The following is a 16,074-nucleotide window of genomic DNA, read 5'->3' as shown; positions in this document are numbered from 1 at the left end:
GTTGAGAGGTGATGCCAGTCCCAAATCAGATCAATTGTATTCCCGTTATTTACCAACTCTCTTTGAAGAGGACACACAGCACCTTCTCAATGACCTGAAAGGAAACTCCATTGCCGCGATCATCGACAAAACAACTGAGTTAATTTCATGGCTGGAGCATCTTACATCATCAACTGATAATGTGAATGGATCTGCAGCTGCTCAAAGTGCTGCTGATAAACTGAGACAGTACAACCTAAAAAATAAACAACCAGCAATTGATTTTCTCCATGTTGTTCATGCACTAGATCCTAAACAAATAGTTGTTGCTTGTACAGGTTATGAAAGTGAAACTGCAATTAAAGCTGACCGAAGAATGCAACATGGAATGGCTAGTGTATTTAGGGATTACCCAAGACGCATTTGGAAACGTTGAGGATCCCATTTACTGATGGATGGCTGTTGAAGATTGCGTTCCCAACTTGGCAAAACATGCAGTGGTTCTCCTCCAACGTGACTGTAGATTCAGCTGACGTGGAAAGAAGTTTCAGCCAACTTGGGGTTCTTTTCTGTGCTCAGCACCAATGTCTGAAAGACGAAATTGTGGCTGGAATGCTGCAACTCTATTTTAACAATCAGGACTAACTCATAAAATGAGTAATGTTATAAAAGCAGTTTTCACTTTATTTTTGTGTATTTAAAAAAAATCTGAAAATATAGAATACAAGACAGAAGTATTTGGTGTATGTAAGAAATACATTGCAATTATATTTTATTTCATCATAACGATTGGCACTACTAGGCTTCGAAGTTACTTGCTTAAAGATTTTAAATATAGCAATAAAACTTTGTGTTCAACTGATACCTATATATATTGTGGCTAGGGAAAGTAAAGTTCAGCTTTTCATTTTAATTGTGGAAAAAAATGCAGATGGGGGGGTGTTATCGGAGAATTTTGGGGTCTTTATCACCTGAAAACTAGAATCCCTGATGATTACTCTGTATAAATACATCAGGGAGGTAAACACCAGGAAGGGGGGGAAAGCTATTTAGGCTAAATGTTGGCACAAGAACAAATGGTTATAAACTGGCCATAATAAATTTAGGCTGGGAATAAGAAGGTTTCAAACCATCAGAGGAGTGAGGTTCTAGAAAAGCCTCTCAAAAAGGAGTAGTTGGGGGCAAACAACCAAAGTAGTTTTAAGATGGAACTTGATACATTTATGAATGGGATTATATGACAAGGTTGCCTGCAGCAGGGTATTGGACTAGATGATCCAGGAGATCCCTTCCAGTCCTATGTACATCAAGTTAAAGATATAGGTTAGTAGGCAATATGTGTAAATATGTTCACTAATTCTTCAGCTAAACCAGAACTAAGAACATAGAGGGGTTGTATTGGATCACATCAATGATCCATCTAGCCCAGTATATGGTCTTCTGACAGTGGCCCATGCCAGATGCCTCAGAGGGAATGAACAGAACAGGGCAATTATTGAGTGACCTGTCCCCTGTCATACAGTCCCAGCAGCTGGCAGTCAAATGTTTAGGAATGCGCAGAGCATGGGGTTGCATCCTTGACCATCTTGGCTAATTGCCATTGAGGGACCCATCCTTCATGAACTTACCTAATTCTTTTTTTAACCCAATTATACTTTTGGCCTTCACAACATCCCATGGCAATGAGTTCCACAGGTTGACTGTTTTTGTGTGAAGAAGTATTTCCTTATGTTTTTTGTTTTAAATCTGCTGCCTGTTAATTTCATTGAGTGACACCTGTTTCTTGTGTTACGTGAAGGGGTAAATAACACTTCCTTATTCACTACCATCTACAAACTCTTAAATTGGATCCTGCAAGAATCTGTTTGTCAATTATTGGTTCTGAAATACTAAGTCAAAACTAATTAACAAAAACCCCTGAGAAATCCCAGGTCTGTCTTGTCATCTTCTACTTACTTGGATTGATTGTGGAGAGATACCACATTCTTTCTTTCAATTCAAATGCAGTGTAGGCCTACCCCATCAAACAAACAAACAAAAAAAAAGGCACAACAGACGGTTTGCCAAAAAAGAGTTGGCATAATTTAGAAAGTATAATTTCTGGCAGACACAAGCTTCAAAGATTTCTCTATGAAAAGGGAACTGTGGAAATGCTAATAGCATTCTACAATTAAAACAAATGCATTTCAATCAATAAATATTTTGTGTTTCAGCAAATTCAGGAAAACTAGTGACTTGCATTTCTAGCATTCCAAAACAAAATTTTATATTAAGTGATAAAATCACTTAGTAATAACAAACATGGGTACAAGTCCAAATAATATAAAGATTGAAACTTAATTTATTATCCTTTTGGTTTTGTTGACCACACTCCATGTTCAGCTCTGTCTGCACAATCAAACCTTTTGACATTCCAAATCTACCACCCTGTCTTTAGTTAGATGAAAGACAAGTGGTGTCATAGTCCTAAATATCTCCTAATTCCAGTATCTCTGGTTGTATCATCAGGTGTGGTTGTCTGCCATAGAGTTCAGAACCGTGTTCTGTATTTCCCAGTAATGCACCTTTAGCATCACATTCTGCCAGGAAAAACACATTCAAGTCTCCAAACATCAACAATTACGTTAGTTGCTCTTTTAGACCCTTGCTTCCCAGACAAACCTCTCCTAACTGAAGCTGCAGAAAAAGCTGAGGACTCTTGCATTTTATTTAACCTACTTCCTAAAAATGTTGGTGTCGTGTCCAAAGCCAGTAAGTGGTGGTAGTGTTGATAACCTGCCACTATAACATTTCCGTCAACCAGATAGAATTGTACCTATGACTAGATGCGTTATTGATCACAATGCAGAGGATCAAGAGATGACTGTAATGTATGTTTGTTTGGTTTCCCCAAACTTAGAACTCCTGTCTTTGCCACCAAAGCAGTCTTATGTTGAAAAAGCATCAAGGCAAATTATCTCACCCATTCACTCATTCTTGCTGAGGAAGAATGTCATGTCTCAACCAGACACATTTCTTGATTTCTTAATGCAAAATAATAAATGAGCATTGGGTTCTGCCTTTAGAATCTTAATCACCCAAAATATTCAGATAAGCTTCTGAACTGAATTTTTAAAACTGTTGAGGTTTGGCTGATATCAGAAATATTTCTCATCTGTAAATTCATTTTTGTGAAGATCCATTACTGTACCTGTAACTGTACAAAAGATGAGGCATCCAGAAAGTTTGCTTCTTTACCTTTATTTTCTAGAAATGCTTTGACTAGGACACATGAAGAAAAGCTGAACAAGCACAAGTAACAATCTTTGACTGCTTTGTCCACCTGACTTCACAAGAGAAAAGGCAAGAAAGATTGGTGAATCTGAATTGCAAAAATTGCATTTTGTAGATTTCAAAGAAGTTGTTTCCTCTGGTCTTGTGCAACCTTTGGGTACAGAACTGGAATAAAAACCACTATACTTGAATATGGCTTAACTGCTTGATTGCTTCTTAAGATAGTTTATAAAAGATAGATGGTTGCTCATGGCTAGTAAGCAAATTGGACTTAAAAAAACAGTTTTGTACTTCAATTCTGAGCCCGAGAGAAATGCTTTTTTGCTCATAGCTAGGCAGCTTCATCACAAAATTGCCCTGTTTCACTGGAATAGACGGATGGAAACAGGATGATTTTTTTATTGTTTGTGTTAATCCTTCTTAGCTAATGTATCTGATCTGGATGTGCCTAAATTTTAAAACTAGTCAATTAGAGATTATGATTAACAAGGGGGGAATCACTTCTTTTGATTGAGGTTTTAAAAAAACTATGCATTTTGTTCACGTTAGCAAAGATATTAAACTATTCACACTAAGTAATTAAAAATTAAGCTTGTTTTCTTTCCTGTTCTTGTTACTGATTTACTAAAGTATTGAGCATATTTGGTCTCTTGAGAATTGAGCATTGTGGAGAACTGCACTGAAAGACAGTGATTCAAATTCCAAATTACAAAAAACAACTTTGTTTTTGAAGGGGGATTGCTTTGGCTATTTTCCAGGTACTGGGGAAAATTCCAGTTTAATTGTATGAATTAATAGCGTGACTGCCCATAGACACAAGGATTCAAGGCAATTGATGACATGGCTATGATATTCATAAGTTGATTTGTATAATAAGATTATACTGGCTGACAAATGAGGGTTCAGTTACATGAGTTGCTCACGATCCCAGGTAACTTTGCCAAGATACTTATTTAAAAAAAAAAGTACTAGTAAATGATGCGTGTATTTGTTAGTGCACCTTATAAAGAAATATATATGGTATTGCTACACAGTTGCAATAGAAACTTGCTCTGAAAGTTGATTTAGAGAGCTACTTTTTTATCTTGGGTGAAGTATGTGACGCTTGGGTAACAACCAAATTTTACATATGCCCTAATTTCATAATAAATTGGTTTTAGTAGCCACCAATATATTACATTTCTAATATGACAACAGTATAGCGTAGTAAAAAATCTATTATGTAAAGTTGTGGTTTGTGGATGGAAAAATCCCATGGGGTTACCTAAAATAGACTAAATCACAGATGCTTTAAGGATCTCACACTGCAGTGGAATCTATGCGCTGTGGCCAATTCGTTACATTCATTGAAAAAGAATAGAAAATTACTTTTGACTTTTTTTTTTCTTTTATCCCTTGAAAATTTGAAACTGAGATGTTTCTTTATCAGACTTTTCTGAGATCGGTGGAGCTCATACAACAGTTGCCTGGTTACCTTTTAAGGAGGAAAAAAGCACTGATACATTTGTTTGGAAAGCTTCCTACCTTTTCTCTTCCCTTCTTTGGGTATTGACTTATAAACAGATACCAAAAGGTTGTATTTTAAACCTGCTAGCCATGACAGTGTTTAAGTTATATTAGTGTGTGTGTGTGTGTGTGTGTGTGTGTGTGTGTATATATATATATATATATATACCAATTTCATTTCCTAGTCAAGTGGTGTAGTCGTGGACCGCTGGTGAAAACATTCTTTCAGGAGGCTGAGTAAAACTGTCAGATCCTGCTCTCTGGGGTGAGGGGGTGTTGCAGTTTCTGTCCCACCCTGGTGTGGAGGGAAGAGCCCATGGTGGAAGGGTAGAAGGAAAATGAGCCAACCACACACTCATCCAGCAGTAACAGCTGCTGTTGGACCCAGCTCCATGCTCTGGTTCATGCTCTTGCTGCTTTCAGACTTGCTGTGGCAGGCTCCAAATGATGGGGGACTAGCCATCTCACCTCCCCAACAGGTTAAGGGACAGGGGGAAGGTCACCAGCCCCACATAACACTCCAAAGTGAAGAAAAGATGCTGATACCAGGGCTCAAGGGATTGGAGGGCGGGGGGTTCTAGATCAGCCATAGGGAACTGGAGCCATTGAAGAAGGGAGAGGAGTGGGTGCAGCCAGGACTCGGAGGCATTTGGGGTGATTTAGAAGGTATATGGATTTCTGTGTTGGGAAGGGCACTGCGGGAGTAAGTAAGTATGGGTGGGCATCGGGAGAAGAGGGAGGTTGGGCAAGGGAAGTGGTTTAAGGGATGGTGGAGACTATAGAGAGGTTTTAAGAGGTGGGTTTGTTGGGGAATGGGACTTGGGATGGTGAGCGTTGGCAGGGTGATGTTTTATGGGCACATTTGGGGAGATGGGAGTTGGGATGGTGGAGAGGTGAGATCAGTGGGGGGCTGTGGCAGGAGGAGGTTCTGTGGGGTTTGGGTTTATATAAGGGGTGGTGGCTGTGGGTTTATTTGGAGGGTGCAAAGAGGTTGGGTGTGTTTGGAGATGAGATATTGAGGTTTGATGGGTTTAAGCAGGGGCTGGGAAGATGGGTTATTTGGGGGTTGGGTAGGAGTCTGTGAGAGGGAGTTATTTGGGGTTCTGTGGTAAGGAGATTGTGGAGGTCCATGGGGTTGGGGGGCTGGGACCGCAGGGAGCTGTGTGGCAGTGCCAGTGGCTGTGTCTGTGGCACACAGTTGGCTGTGTCTGGCTCCATCTTCCACCTCCGTCTTACTTCTTCCCTCTCTCCCTCGCTGGCACTAACCCCAGCTCCCCTCACAGGAATGGAGTCACTGCAACTGCACCGGGGCTGGGGCTGGCTTTCTGCATGCTGATTGTGCTCAAGATGGACTCTGCCTGCAGCATCACTATGGGGCCCCACAGATTCACCTCATCCCGCTGCAGTGCTCTGGGGACTCTCCCTGTTTGTCCTTCTGCTCGGCAGTCAGGCAGCTCAGTGCTAAGCTGGCTCTGGCACCACAGGATGCAGAGCTATGCCTGCTGATCAGGTGGGCTTGCATTTGGAAGGGCTGAGCCTTTTCTACCATTAGCTATCTGCTACCACTGATTGTAAGAAATATCTTCAATATTTGTGGCTCCAGTGCCCCGGTAGTCTACCAGTTCTGTCATTCAGGAGCAAAAAGATGCATTAGCCGTAGTCCTGTATTAACCATTTTGAGCAATTAATGACTGAAGAATCTTTAGTTCTTCTAGTTTAAAAAAAAAAAAAAAAAAATTGTGTAGCTCTCCACAGAAGTTTTTTTTTCCTCTGGAGGTGTGGAGATATTAACGTAGGATAAACAGCAATCTTTGATTCTTCTTTGTCACGTGGTATTTTGGGAGCATCAGCGGTGGCAGATTACTTGTATCCTTGGGACTGAGTCCTCTAAAGAAACACAGGATTGGTAAATAAAATTCTGTGTGATTATTTATTTGCCAAAGCTCCATGTAGACAGGTAAACCTTACTTCAGAAAGGTTTTGCTTTTGTGTTTGTTTTTTTTTGTTTGGTTGGTTTTTTATCCTGTGATGCTGCAATAAGCTTTGGGCGTGTTGACATCGAGAGCTACAGAATTTCAGTGAGAATTTCATGTTATTTGCACAGTCATGACCTGTTTTTCTTTTCGAGACCAGCAATATGTATTCAGCAGTATTGTTAGCTTAAAATACCTAGTCTTGGACTAACTCGTATTAAATCTTGGAGACTGACCTGTGTGCCAGAATCAGATGAGGTGAAACAAGACCTACTTGAAAATACTCCTGAACATACTATTTTTTTCCTTTAAAAACCTAACTGAATTCTTTCCAGTTTCTGATTTAGAAATTTAGAATAAATTCTAGATAAAAATTCAGCATTTTGGACAAATGCATGTTGCCTCACCTTCTCTAAAACTGTTGTGGGTCAGGTTCCTTTACCAACAATTGAAGCAAGTTGGGAGGACATTTGGTTCCAATCAGTGTCTGCTTTTGAAGGAATCAGCCTGTTCCTTTCAGGCATCTTGTAGTCTTTACTCCCTCTTCTAAAGCCCAAGGTTGTAACATTTCCACTTACTTGTCATGACATCAAATCCTGAAAATGTAATCTGTGAGAAAGCAAGATACTTGCTTTTGGAGCACTACACAGTGTATGTCTTGTAACCTAAACTAACTACTTCTGTACCCATCTTAGTTCTGTAATATTTTAGTGCCTCACAGAGTTCCTAACCAAAAAAAGCTCAGTGTTCTAATTTTCATTACTGTTTTCTTAATCAGTGCTTTTTTTTAGTGATTCTTTTGCTGTAACTGACTTTGCTAATGACTTTAAAGATATTAAGATGTCCCAGGTTGAGAGTCTTGAATTGGCCTTTTGTTAATGGAAGCCACTCCTCTGCTCGGTGGTGTCCAAGGAAAGCCAGAATCCAACCTGGAAACCAGTACTGAGCCCGGTACCGATACTCAAGACCTGGAACTACAGGATCTGGTCAGTGCAGAAGAAGAGGATGAGGGCCTCCTGCTAGTGCAGACCACCTCCTCCCAAGAGAAAGCAATGTCAGGTATGGGTGGCACGACGCATCAGGAAGACTTCAAAGCTCACCAGGATCTATTGAAGAGAGTGGCCTCAAACCTAGGGCTGGAAGTGGAGGTATTGAAAGACTCCTCCCACAGCCTGGTCAACACCTTGGCCCTACCCCTCAGTGAGGCCAGTATCGGTTCAATCAAAACCTTATGCCAGATGCTGTCCTCTCTGCCTCCCACTTCAAAGGGCAGAGAAGAAGTACTTTGTTCCCACCATGTGGTATGAGTACTTATATTCCCATCCCCCTCCTGGGTCTCTTTTTGTGGTCTTTACAGCCAATGAAAGAGACAGGCAGGGGCTGCAAGGTGTCCCCATTCCCCCCCCCCCTCCCCCAAGGCGAAGGACTCAAAGAAACTAGACCTTTTTGGTAGAAAGGTTTATTCTACTTGTGGTTTGCCCCTCTGCATCTCAAACCAGCAGGCATTGCTTGGGAGATATGACTTTAACATCTGGGATCCATTTCAAAATTTAAAAACTCACTGCCCCAGGAGTCCAAGCAGAAATTCTCTGCTTTGGTGGAGGAAGGGAAGGCTATAGCCAGGGCTTTCCTGCAAGCAATCCTGACACCGTGGATGCAGTTGCCAGAACTATGGCATCAGCAGTAGTCATGCAAAGGTGCTCCTGGTGCCAGTCCTCAGGCCTATCTTTGGAGGTTCAACAGTCCCTTCTGGACCTTCGGTTCGAAGGAGTTTCCCTCTTCTCAGAGTAGGTGGATGCAAAGCTCCATGGCCTGAAGGATTCTAGAGCCACCCTCAAGTCTCTGGACCTCTATGACCCAGCACCTTCAATGAAGCACTTGAGACCTCAACGGCCTGTCCAGGTCTTGGCTGTGCCAGGGCCTGTTTAAGAAGGAAAGCAGGGCTATAAGCAGAGACAACCACGCCCACTTGCTTCAACCTTGCTACCGGGCCCTCACAAATATTCGGGAGGCCCCAAGCAGAAATGTTCCCCAGTGCATAATCTTATCAGGTCAAATGGGACAACAAGTGGATGGTAGACTTCCTCCTAATCATCTGCAGGACACATCTGAATTTGCCATCTGAAGTCCTGCTGATTTAACTCCTGTCTGTAATCTCTTCAAGAGCTGAACATTTTCATAAAAATTGTTTAGTCTCTCTCAAAATGTAGACAAAGTGAAAGTTTCCCCCAGCTTTCATAGCTGTCTTCTCAGATGTCACCACTTAGATTATAGAAGAGGTGACAGCTCCGTATTTCAGAAGTACTTATTTTGGGTGTGTCTACACTGCAGTTAGACATCTGCAGCTGGCCTGAGCCAGCTGACTCAGTCTAAGGGGCTGTTTAACTACTGTGTAGTTGCTCAGGCTGCAGCCCGAATTCTGGGACCCTCGCACCTACCAGCGCGCCAGCCCAAGCCCATCATCTATGTCACAATTGAAGAGCTCTTTAGCCCAACCCCCAGAAACCTGAGTCTGCTGGCACAAGTCAGCCACAGGTTTTTAATCGCAGTGTAGACATACGTTTTATCAGTTAAATGTCATGTGTTCCAATCCCCCAGTTTGTGTTGTACTGTTGTACTGGAGCATTGAAGTGGTTGTAAAGAAAAGAGAAAAATAATCTGCAGCAAATCTATGGCTCTACTCAGACCAGTCTGAACAGGTATTCTGAGAAAGACAGAAACCCATGTGTATTATATAGGTTTGAGGTTTTACAGTAACCAAGGGTATATGTTTTGGTTTTCATTTTTAGTGAAACATAGAGATTGATTTTGCTACGTTGGGAGCTACAGTAGGTCAGGGTAAGGTCACATGGTCAGATTAAAATTTTGAAAAAATAAGGCCATCACACTTTTTTTTCTGATTACCTACTCATATTACTAAATGTTATGTTACATTTGAATACTTTTTGGTAATCTTAATTATAATTACTTACAGACCAAATTCAATTTAAAGCAACACTGTTAACTAGTATATTTGTATGAATCTTTTAAAAATCAATTCTAATGGAAACTGTATTTTTGCCTATTGAGAGTATTTCTCTGCAGGACTTACAACCTATGCAAAAAAATGTTGTGAGGGAGGGGGACGAATGTGACATACACATGTGAATGTGAGATCATATGCATGAGGTTTTTCTATAGGCTGATGCTCTTGTCTACTCACCATAGACAAGAATAATTAGCCTAAAAAGGGGGGAGAAGTTTGATGGTGATAAAAAAAAATATTCTTTCTCTCCCCTTCTGAGTGGTGAAACTGATGCTGTGCTTCTCCCCTTTCAATCCTCCCCATCATCTTCAATTAGCTTTTGAAGGAGGTTGTAAACAAGTAAGAGGACAAGTACCCAGCTGTACTTGGTCACTCCCTTTATCCTTACTAGGAAGAGGATGGGAAGGAAAAAGAGCTGCCTGTTCCTAGAACCCTCTCTTGGAGAAGGAGAATGCAGAAGACCCTTGTACTATGTAGTGGATGAACTTGGTCCAGTCCATGTGTGTTTGTGTGGCATAGCAAATGGGAGTATGTGATATGGGGGACATCTTTGAGGGAGCAGAGAAGGCAAACTGATAGTATTTGTTTTAAGTAAAGCTGCATAAGGAAATGGTGTAAAAACTGGATGATGACAAAGTCTGAGTTGAAGGGAAAAGTCATGCTGAATTTTCCAAGATGTTATAAATGTTTTTTCAGTAGTTCTCATGAAAGGATTCCCTTTAAATGCTGACCCAAGAATGCAGACTTGTTCAGAGAACAAATAAAAGGTTTCATCAGACAAGCTAAGGCCTTTGGAGAACTGTTTTAGCTGTCTGTATAATAAACAGCATCAGAAGGCATTATTATGGATGGATTTCTGTATTACTCTATTCTGTAGTTTATAAGGTTTCCAGGATGGCATTAAGACCTGATACAAATCCCACTGAAGCAGAATAGGTTTTGTAAATCAGCCCAGAGATATGTCTTTAGTGGCCAGTGCCATTGGTAGGCAACAAGTAACCATTTAAAGGAAGCACAGAACCCAAACAGGTTATAAATACAATGATAGTATTTTAAAGTTAAACCATTAAAGGAAACTGATCTAACCATCCACTGAGAATTACTGTGGAAGGTCACTTCACTTTTCACTGAATGTTAGATGAGAAATTGTCTTTAGGTTTGAATTTGATTGGCTCTGTCAGGAAAAGATAGAATATCAGTCCATTGCTGTTACTAACTAGTATTTAATATTTTGACACGTTCATCCATGTAAATAACAATATTTTCTTATCACTCCTGTAACCTTGATGCTTTGACCAGGAGAAGCCAGTTTATTAATCTTCCAAGTTCTTAAATAAGCTGTAGTAAATGCTTGTAAACAATGTCTTTTCCCACGGTTGGTGGAAGGTAGACTCTCAACTTTGAAACACAATATTTAATCTCTATTATGGCTTGTTCTTGGGGCATTTGAAGTATATACTGTATTCTGTCGGTGAAACTTTTCAAAAGCCATCCCTCATGGTAGTGCCAGTAATGACAACTGCCACTGTAGCAACTAGGCTTGGTAGAAATTTTGTTGGGTAGAAATTTTAGATATTTTACTTCTTAGTAGTAGTATTACTATCAATTTTGGAATAACTGCACCTTTGACCTTCTCCATGGTCTGCTCTGGGAATGCCAGTTCGGATTTCAGGACTTTAGCCTTCATCTCCCTGGACAGGAATCTCTGTCCTTTCTTTTTCCAGAAAGGATTTTAGGCCACAGTCCCCTGCAGTTCACTTGGATATCCCCAGCAAACCCGTTTGACTGTAGACAGCACCTAAACTCTGCTCTCTCTCCAAGGGCTGTGAACTGTGTATGGCAACAGTTACAAGTTACCACACAGCTCATTTTCAGCAGAGTACATCCATTCAGGACATAAAGCATATAGTAAATAAATAAATACAAAAAGACTTACCCTTTCACTAGACATACCAGAAATTGCCCAAGGCCTTGGCAAGTTAAAAAGCTTCCAACCCTTCTGGCAAGGGCTTGGCTCCCCCCCTTGGGCAAAAGTTCATGTCAGTTGGAAAGAATGCTCTGAGTCTTTTTAAACTCAACTGTTCTCAACAAGTTCTTCCTTTGTACCTTTGCCTTTCCTCTGGGACTGCCCTAACCCCAATATATGATAACCACTTTAGAGGGAAGTACTTCTCTGGAGCTGCTTACAAACTCAGGGACTTGAGTAATCTCTCCCCACTGTTACTTCCTGGGGGAGCTGTGCTACCCCTCCCACCTTGGATTTGCGTACAATCCCTGATCCACAATGATACATAAAACGTTCATAAATGTAATACGTGATCCCCAAATACACTGCATATGGCTGCAATACTGATCGTAATTACTGCTTCTACAGAATGTTGTAATTTCGTTTCCTGCAGGTATTATAGTTCAGGTTATTAACAGGCAATATTTATTTTATTTGACTTACAGAAAAATGGCTACTTTAACAAAGATTGAGCATTTTTGCAAAGCTAATTAAAATCACCCTTTTTATTTTAAGTATTTAATATTTCCATTCACAGTGTCTGAGCAACACACCTCCACTAACAGAATACTTCCTAAATGACAAATATCAGGACGAGCTAAATTTTGACAATCCTTTAGGAATGCGAGGTGAAATAGCAAAAGCTTATGCAGAGCTCATCAAGCAAATATGGTCAGGAAAATACAGCTATGCACACCAAGAGCATTTAAGGTGGTATGATTTAAATTATAGTCTGAGTTTGAATGTATACAGTGAATCTGTTTTCGCAGCTGAAGTATATGAAATGTATAAACATATTAAAAAATTAGGGCTGTCAATCACAGTTAACTCTCACAATTAACTCAAAAAAATTAATCATGATTAAAAGAATTATTGGGATTAATCACAGTTTTAATCGCACTGTTAAACTACAGAATACCAGTTGAAATTTATTAAATATTTAGATGTTTTTCTACATTTTCATATGTATATATTCGTGTTGTAATTGAAATCAGTGTACATTATTTTTTATTACAAATCTTTGCACTGTAAAAATGATAAAAATAGTATTTTCAGTTCACCTCATACAAGTATTGTAGTGCAGTCTTTTTGTCGTGAAAGTGCAACTTATAAATGTAGATTTTTTTATTTTTTTTTTGTTGCATAACTGCACTCAAAAACAAAACTCCAGAGGACATGCTTCCATGCTGATGATGCTCATTTTAAAAAAAAATGTGTTAAATAAATTTGTGACTGAACTCCTTGGGGGATAATTTGTATGTCCCCTGCTGTTTTACCCACATTCTGCCATATATTCATGTATAGCAGTCTCAGATGATGACGCAGCACATGTCCATTTTAAGAACACTTTCACTGCAAATTTAACCAATATGCAAAGAAGGTACCAATGTGAAATTTCTAAAGATAGCTTACAGCTCTCGACCCAAGGTTTTAGAATCTGAAGTGCCTTCCAGAATCTGAGAGGGACAGAGTGTGGAGCATGCTTTCAGAAGTCTTAAAAGAGCAACGCTCCGATGCAGAAGAAACTACAGAGCCCAAACCACCAAAAAGGAAAATCAACTTCTGCTGGTGGCATCTGACTCAGATAATAAAATGAACCTGCATTCAGGCCACACTGCTTTGGCTAGTTATCGAGCAGAACCCATCATCAGCATGGATGCAGGTGCTCTGGAATGGTGGTTGAAGAATGAAGGGACATATGAATCTTTAGCTCATCTGGCACGTAAATATCATGTGACGCAGGCTACAACAGTGCCATGCGAATGCCTGTTCTCATTTTAAGGTGACATCATAAACAAGTTTCAGAGTAGCAGCCGTGTTAGTCTGTATTCGCAAAAAGAAAAGGAGTACTTTTGGCACCTTAGAGACTAACAAATTTATTTGAGCTACGCTCACTTCATCGGATGCATCTAACTAAATTTGTTAGTCTCTAAGGTGCCACAAGTACTTCTTTTCTTTTATCATAAACAAGAAGTGGCAAGCATTATTTCCTGCACATGTAAACAAACTTGTTTGTCTGAGCGATTGACTGAACAAGAAATAAAACTGAATGGACTTGCAGGCTCTAAAATTTTACATTTTGTTTTTGAATGCATGATTTTTTTGGTACATAATTCTACATTTGTAAGTTCAACTTTCATGATAAAGAGATTGCACGACAGTACTTGTATTAGGCTGGGGTGGACGAACTTTTTGGCCCGAGGGCCACAGCTGGGTGGAGAAATTGCATGCAGGTCATGAATGTAGGGCTGGGGCAGGAGGTTGGGGTGCGGGAGGGAATGTGGGGTGTCAGGGGGTGTGGTGTGCAGGAAAGGGCTCAGGTCAAGGGGTAGGGGCACAGGAAGGGTGCGAGGTGTACGAGGGGGCTCAGGGCAGGGGGTTGGGGTGCAGAGTGTGGGAGGGGGCTCAGGCCAGGAGGTTGAGGTGCAGGAGGGGTGTGGCAGGAGCTCAGGTCAGGGGGTTGGGGTGCAGGCTCTGGGCTGGCGCCGCTTACCTTGAGTGGCTCTGAGGTGGCAGTGGCGTGAAGCAGGGCTAAGGCAGGCTTGCGGTTCCCCATTCCCAGCCAGTGGGAGCTGCGTGGGGCGGTGCCCGCAGGCAAGGGCAGCGTGTGGAGCCCTCTGCCCCCTTCTCCTCCTCCAGAGGCCACAGGGACGTGGTGCCAGCCGCTTCTGGGAGTGGTGCCTGCCTTAGCCTCGCAGCACCACAGGGGTGGAAATCCCGCAGGCTGGATCCAAAGCCCTGAGGGGCCAGATCTGGCCTGCAGGCCGTAGTTTGCCCACCTCTGTATTAGGTGAATTGAAAAATACTGTTTTTGTTTTTTTTTTGTTTTTTTTTTTGTTTTTTTTTTACAGGGCAAACATATGTAATCAAAAATAAAGTAAGCACTGTACACTTTGTATTCTGTGTTGTAATTGAAATCAATATATTTGAAAATGTAGAAAACATCCAAAAATATTTAAATAAATAGTATTCTATTGACAGCCCTACAAATAATTTTAAAAATTGAGTTTTGAAACAGTGAGCTAGTGGTCCATTCAGTTGACTGCCTCTTAACAATTTAGAGCAACAAGGTGGGTGAGGTAATATCTTTTATTGGACCAACTTCTGCTGGTCAGAGACAAGCTTTTGAAAATTCTCCCTCTTCCAGATGCTTCTCTTTAAAAAGTCCAATATTATCTGATCTCCCTTGTTTCTCTAATATCTTGGGACCAACACAGCTACAATAATTCTGTACGCATCATAACTATTTTTCAGTCAACTATTTACTTAAAAATACCAAAAAAAGTCTAATTACTCTTTTTTGCTGTGCTTTGTATTCATTATATATTTTATTCAAAATGTTAGTTCCTAGCGTCATTTCTGTAGTGCTACATCTTTCCCTTGATTAATTTTTGGGCTGTTTCATCTTGACTTTAACATGTTTTCAAGACTTTTTTTCTATAGTCTAGTCACAAGTTTATGTAATTTTCCCGGGCTCTATTACAAGAATAAGACTTTTTCTCTATGCTTATTTGAATAATTTAGAAACTTAAGACCATGTACGAAATATTTCCTGTATTATGCCTCCCTTTAAAAAGTAATATGGACTGTTCATAGTATTTTAAATAGGACACCACTGATTCATTTTACTGTGCTATAAAAACCTTTCATGGTGACAAGCAAGGTAGGCTAATTCCAGCAGTTAACAAGAATATCTGAGGAACAGTGGGGGGGGGGGGGAAATACCATGGGGAAATAGTTTTACTTTGTGTAATGACTCATCCATTCCCAGTCTCTATTCAAGCCTAAGTTAATTGTATCCAGTTTGCAAATTAATTCCAATTCAGCAGTCTCTCGTTGGAGTCTGTTTTTGAAGCTTTTTTGTTGAAGGATAGCCACTCTTAGGTCTGTGATCAAGTGACCAGAGAGATTGAAGTGTTCTCCAACTGGTTTTTGAATGTTAAGTAAGCAAGGACTGGCCTGTCTCCCAAGATCTGTGAGAGTGATGGGTCGTCCTTCAGGATCCTTGAAGGATCTACAACCTGTCCTGAAGGACGACCCATCACTCTCACAGATCTTAGGAGACTGGCCAGTCCTTGCTTACAGACAGCCCCCAATCTGAAGCAAATGCTCACCAGCAGCCACACAACAGAACCACTAACCCAGGAATCTATCCTTGCAACAAAGCCAACTCTGTCCACATATCTATTGGCCAAACTGGACAGTCTCTACGTAAAAGAATGAATGGACACAAATCAGACGTCAAGAATTATAACATTCATTGTCACCATGAAAGGTTTTCCTCCTCCCCCCCCCTCCGCTGCTGGTGATGG

The 16,074-nt window shown here is 40.7% G+C and overlaps 1 protein-coding gene across 1 annotated transcript in view; it reads left to right on the top strand.

Annotated features, from left to right (window-relative positions):
• USP15 (ubiquitin specific peptidase 15) overlaps nt 1–16,074 on the top strand; it is a 124,104-nt gene that overhangs the window by 79,703 nt on the left and 28,327 nt on the right. The window contains 2 exon segments of the mRNA XM_038396941.2: nt 12,300–12,450; nt 12,453–12,472. Of these exon segments, the coding sequence (XP_038252869.1) occupies nt 12,300–12,450; nt 12,453–12,472 (171 nt within the window).

Source organism: Dermochelys coriacea, chromosome 1 (assembly GCF_009764565.3).
Source record: "Dermochelys coriacea isolate rDerCor1 chromosome 1, rDerCor1.pri.v4, whole genome shotgun sequence".
Classification (NCBI taxonomy): domain Eukaryota; kingdom Metazoa; phylum Chordata; order Testudines; family Dermochelyidae; genus Dermochelys; species Dermochelys coriacea.
Note: the sequence above shows the minus strand (reverse complement) of the source record. Positions and strands in the feature narration are given on the sequence as shown.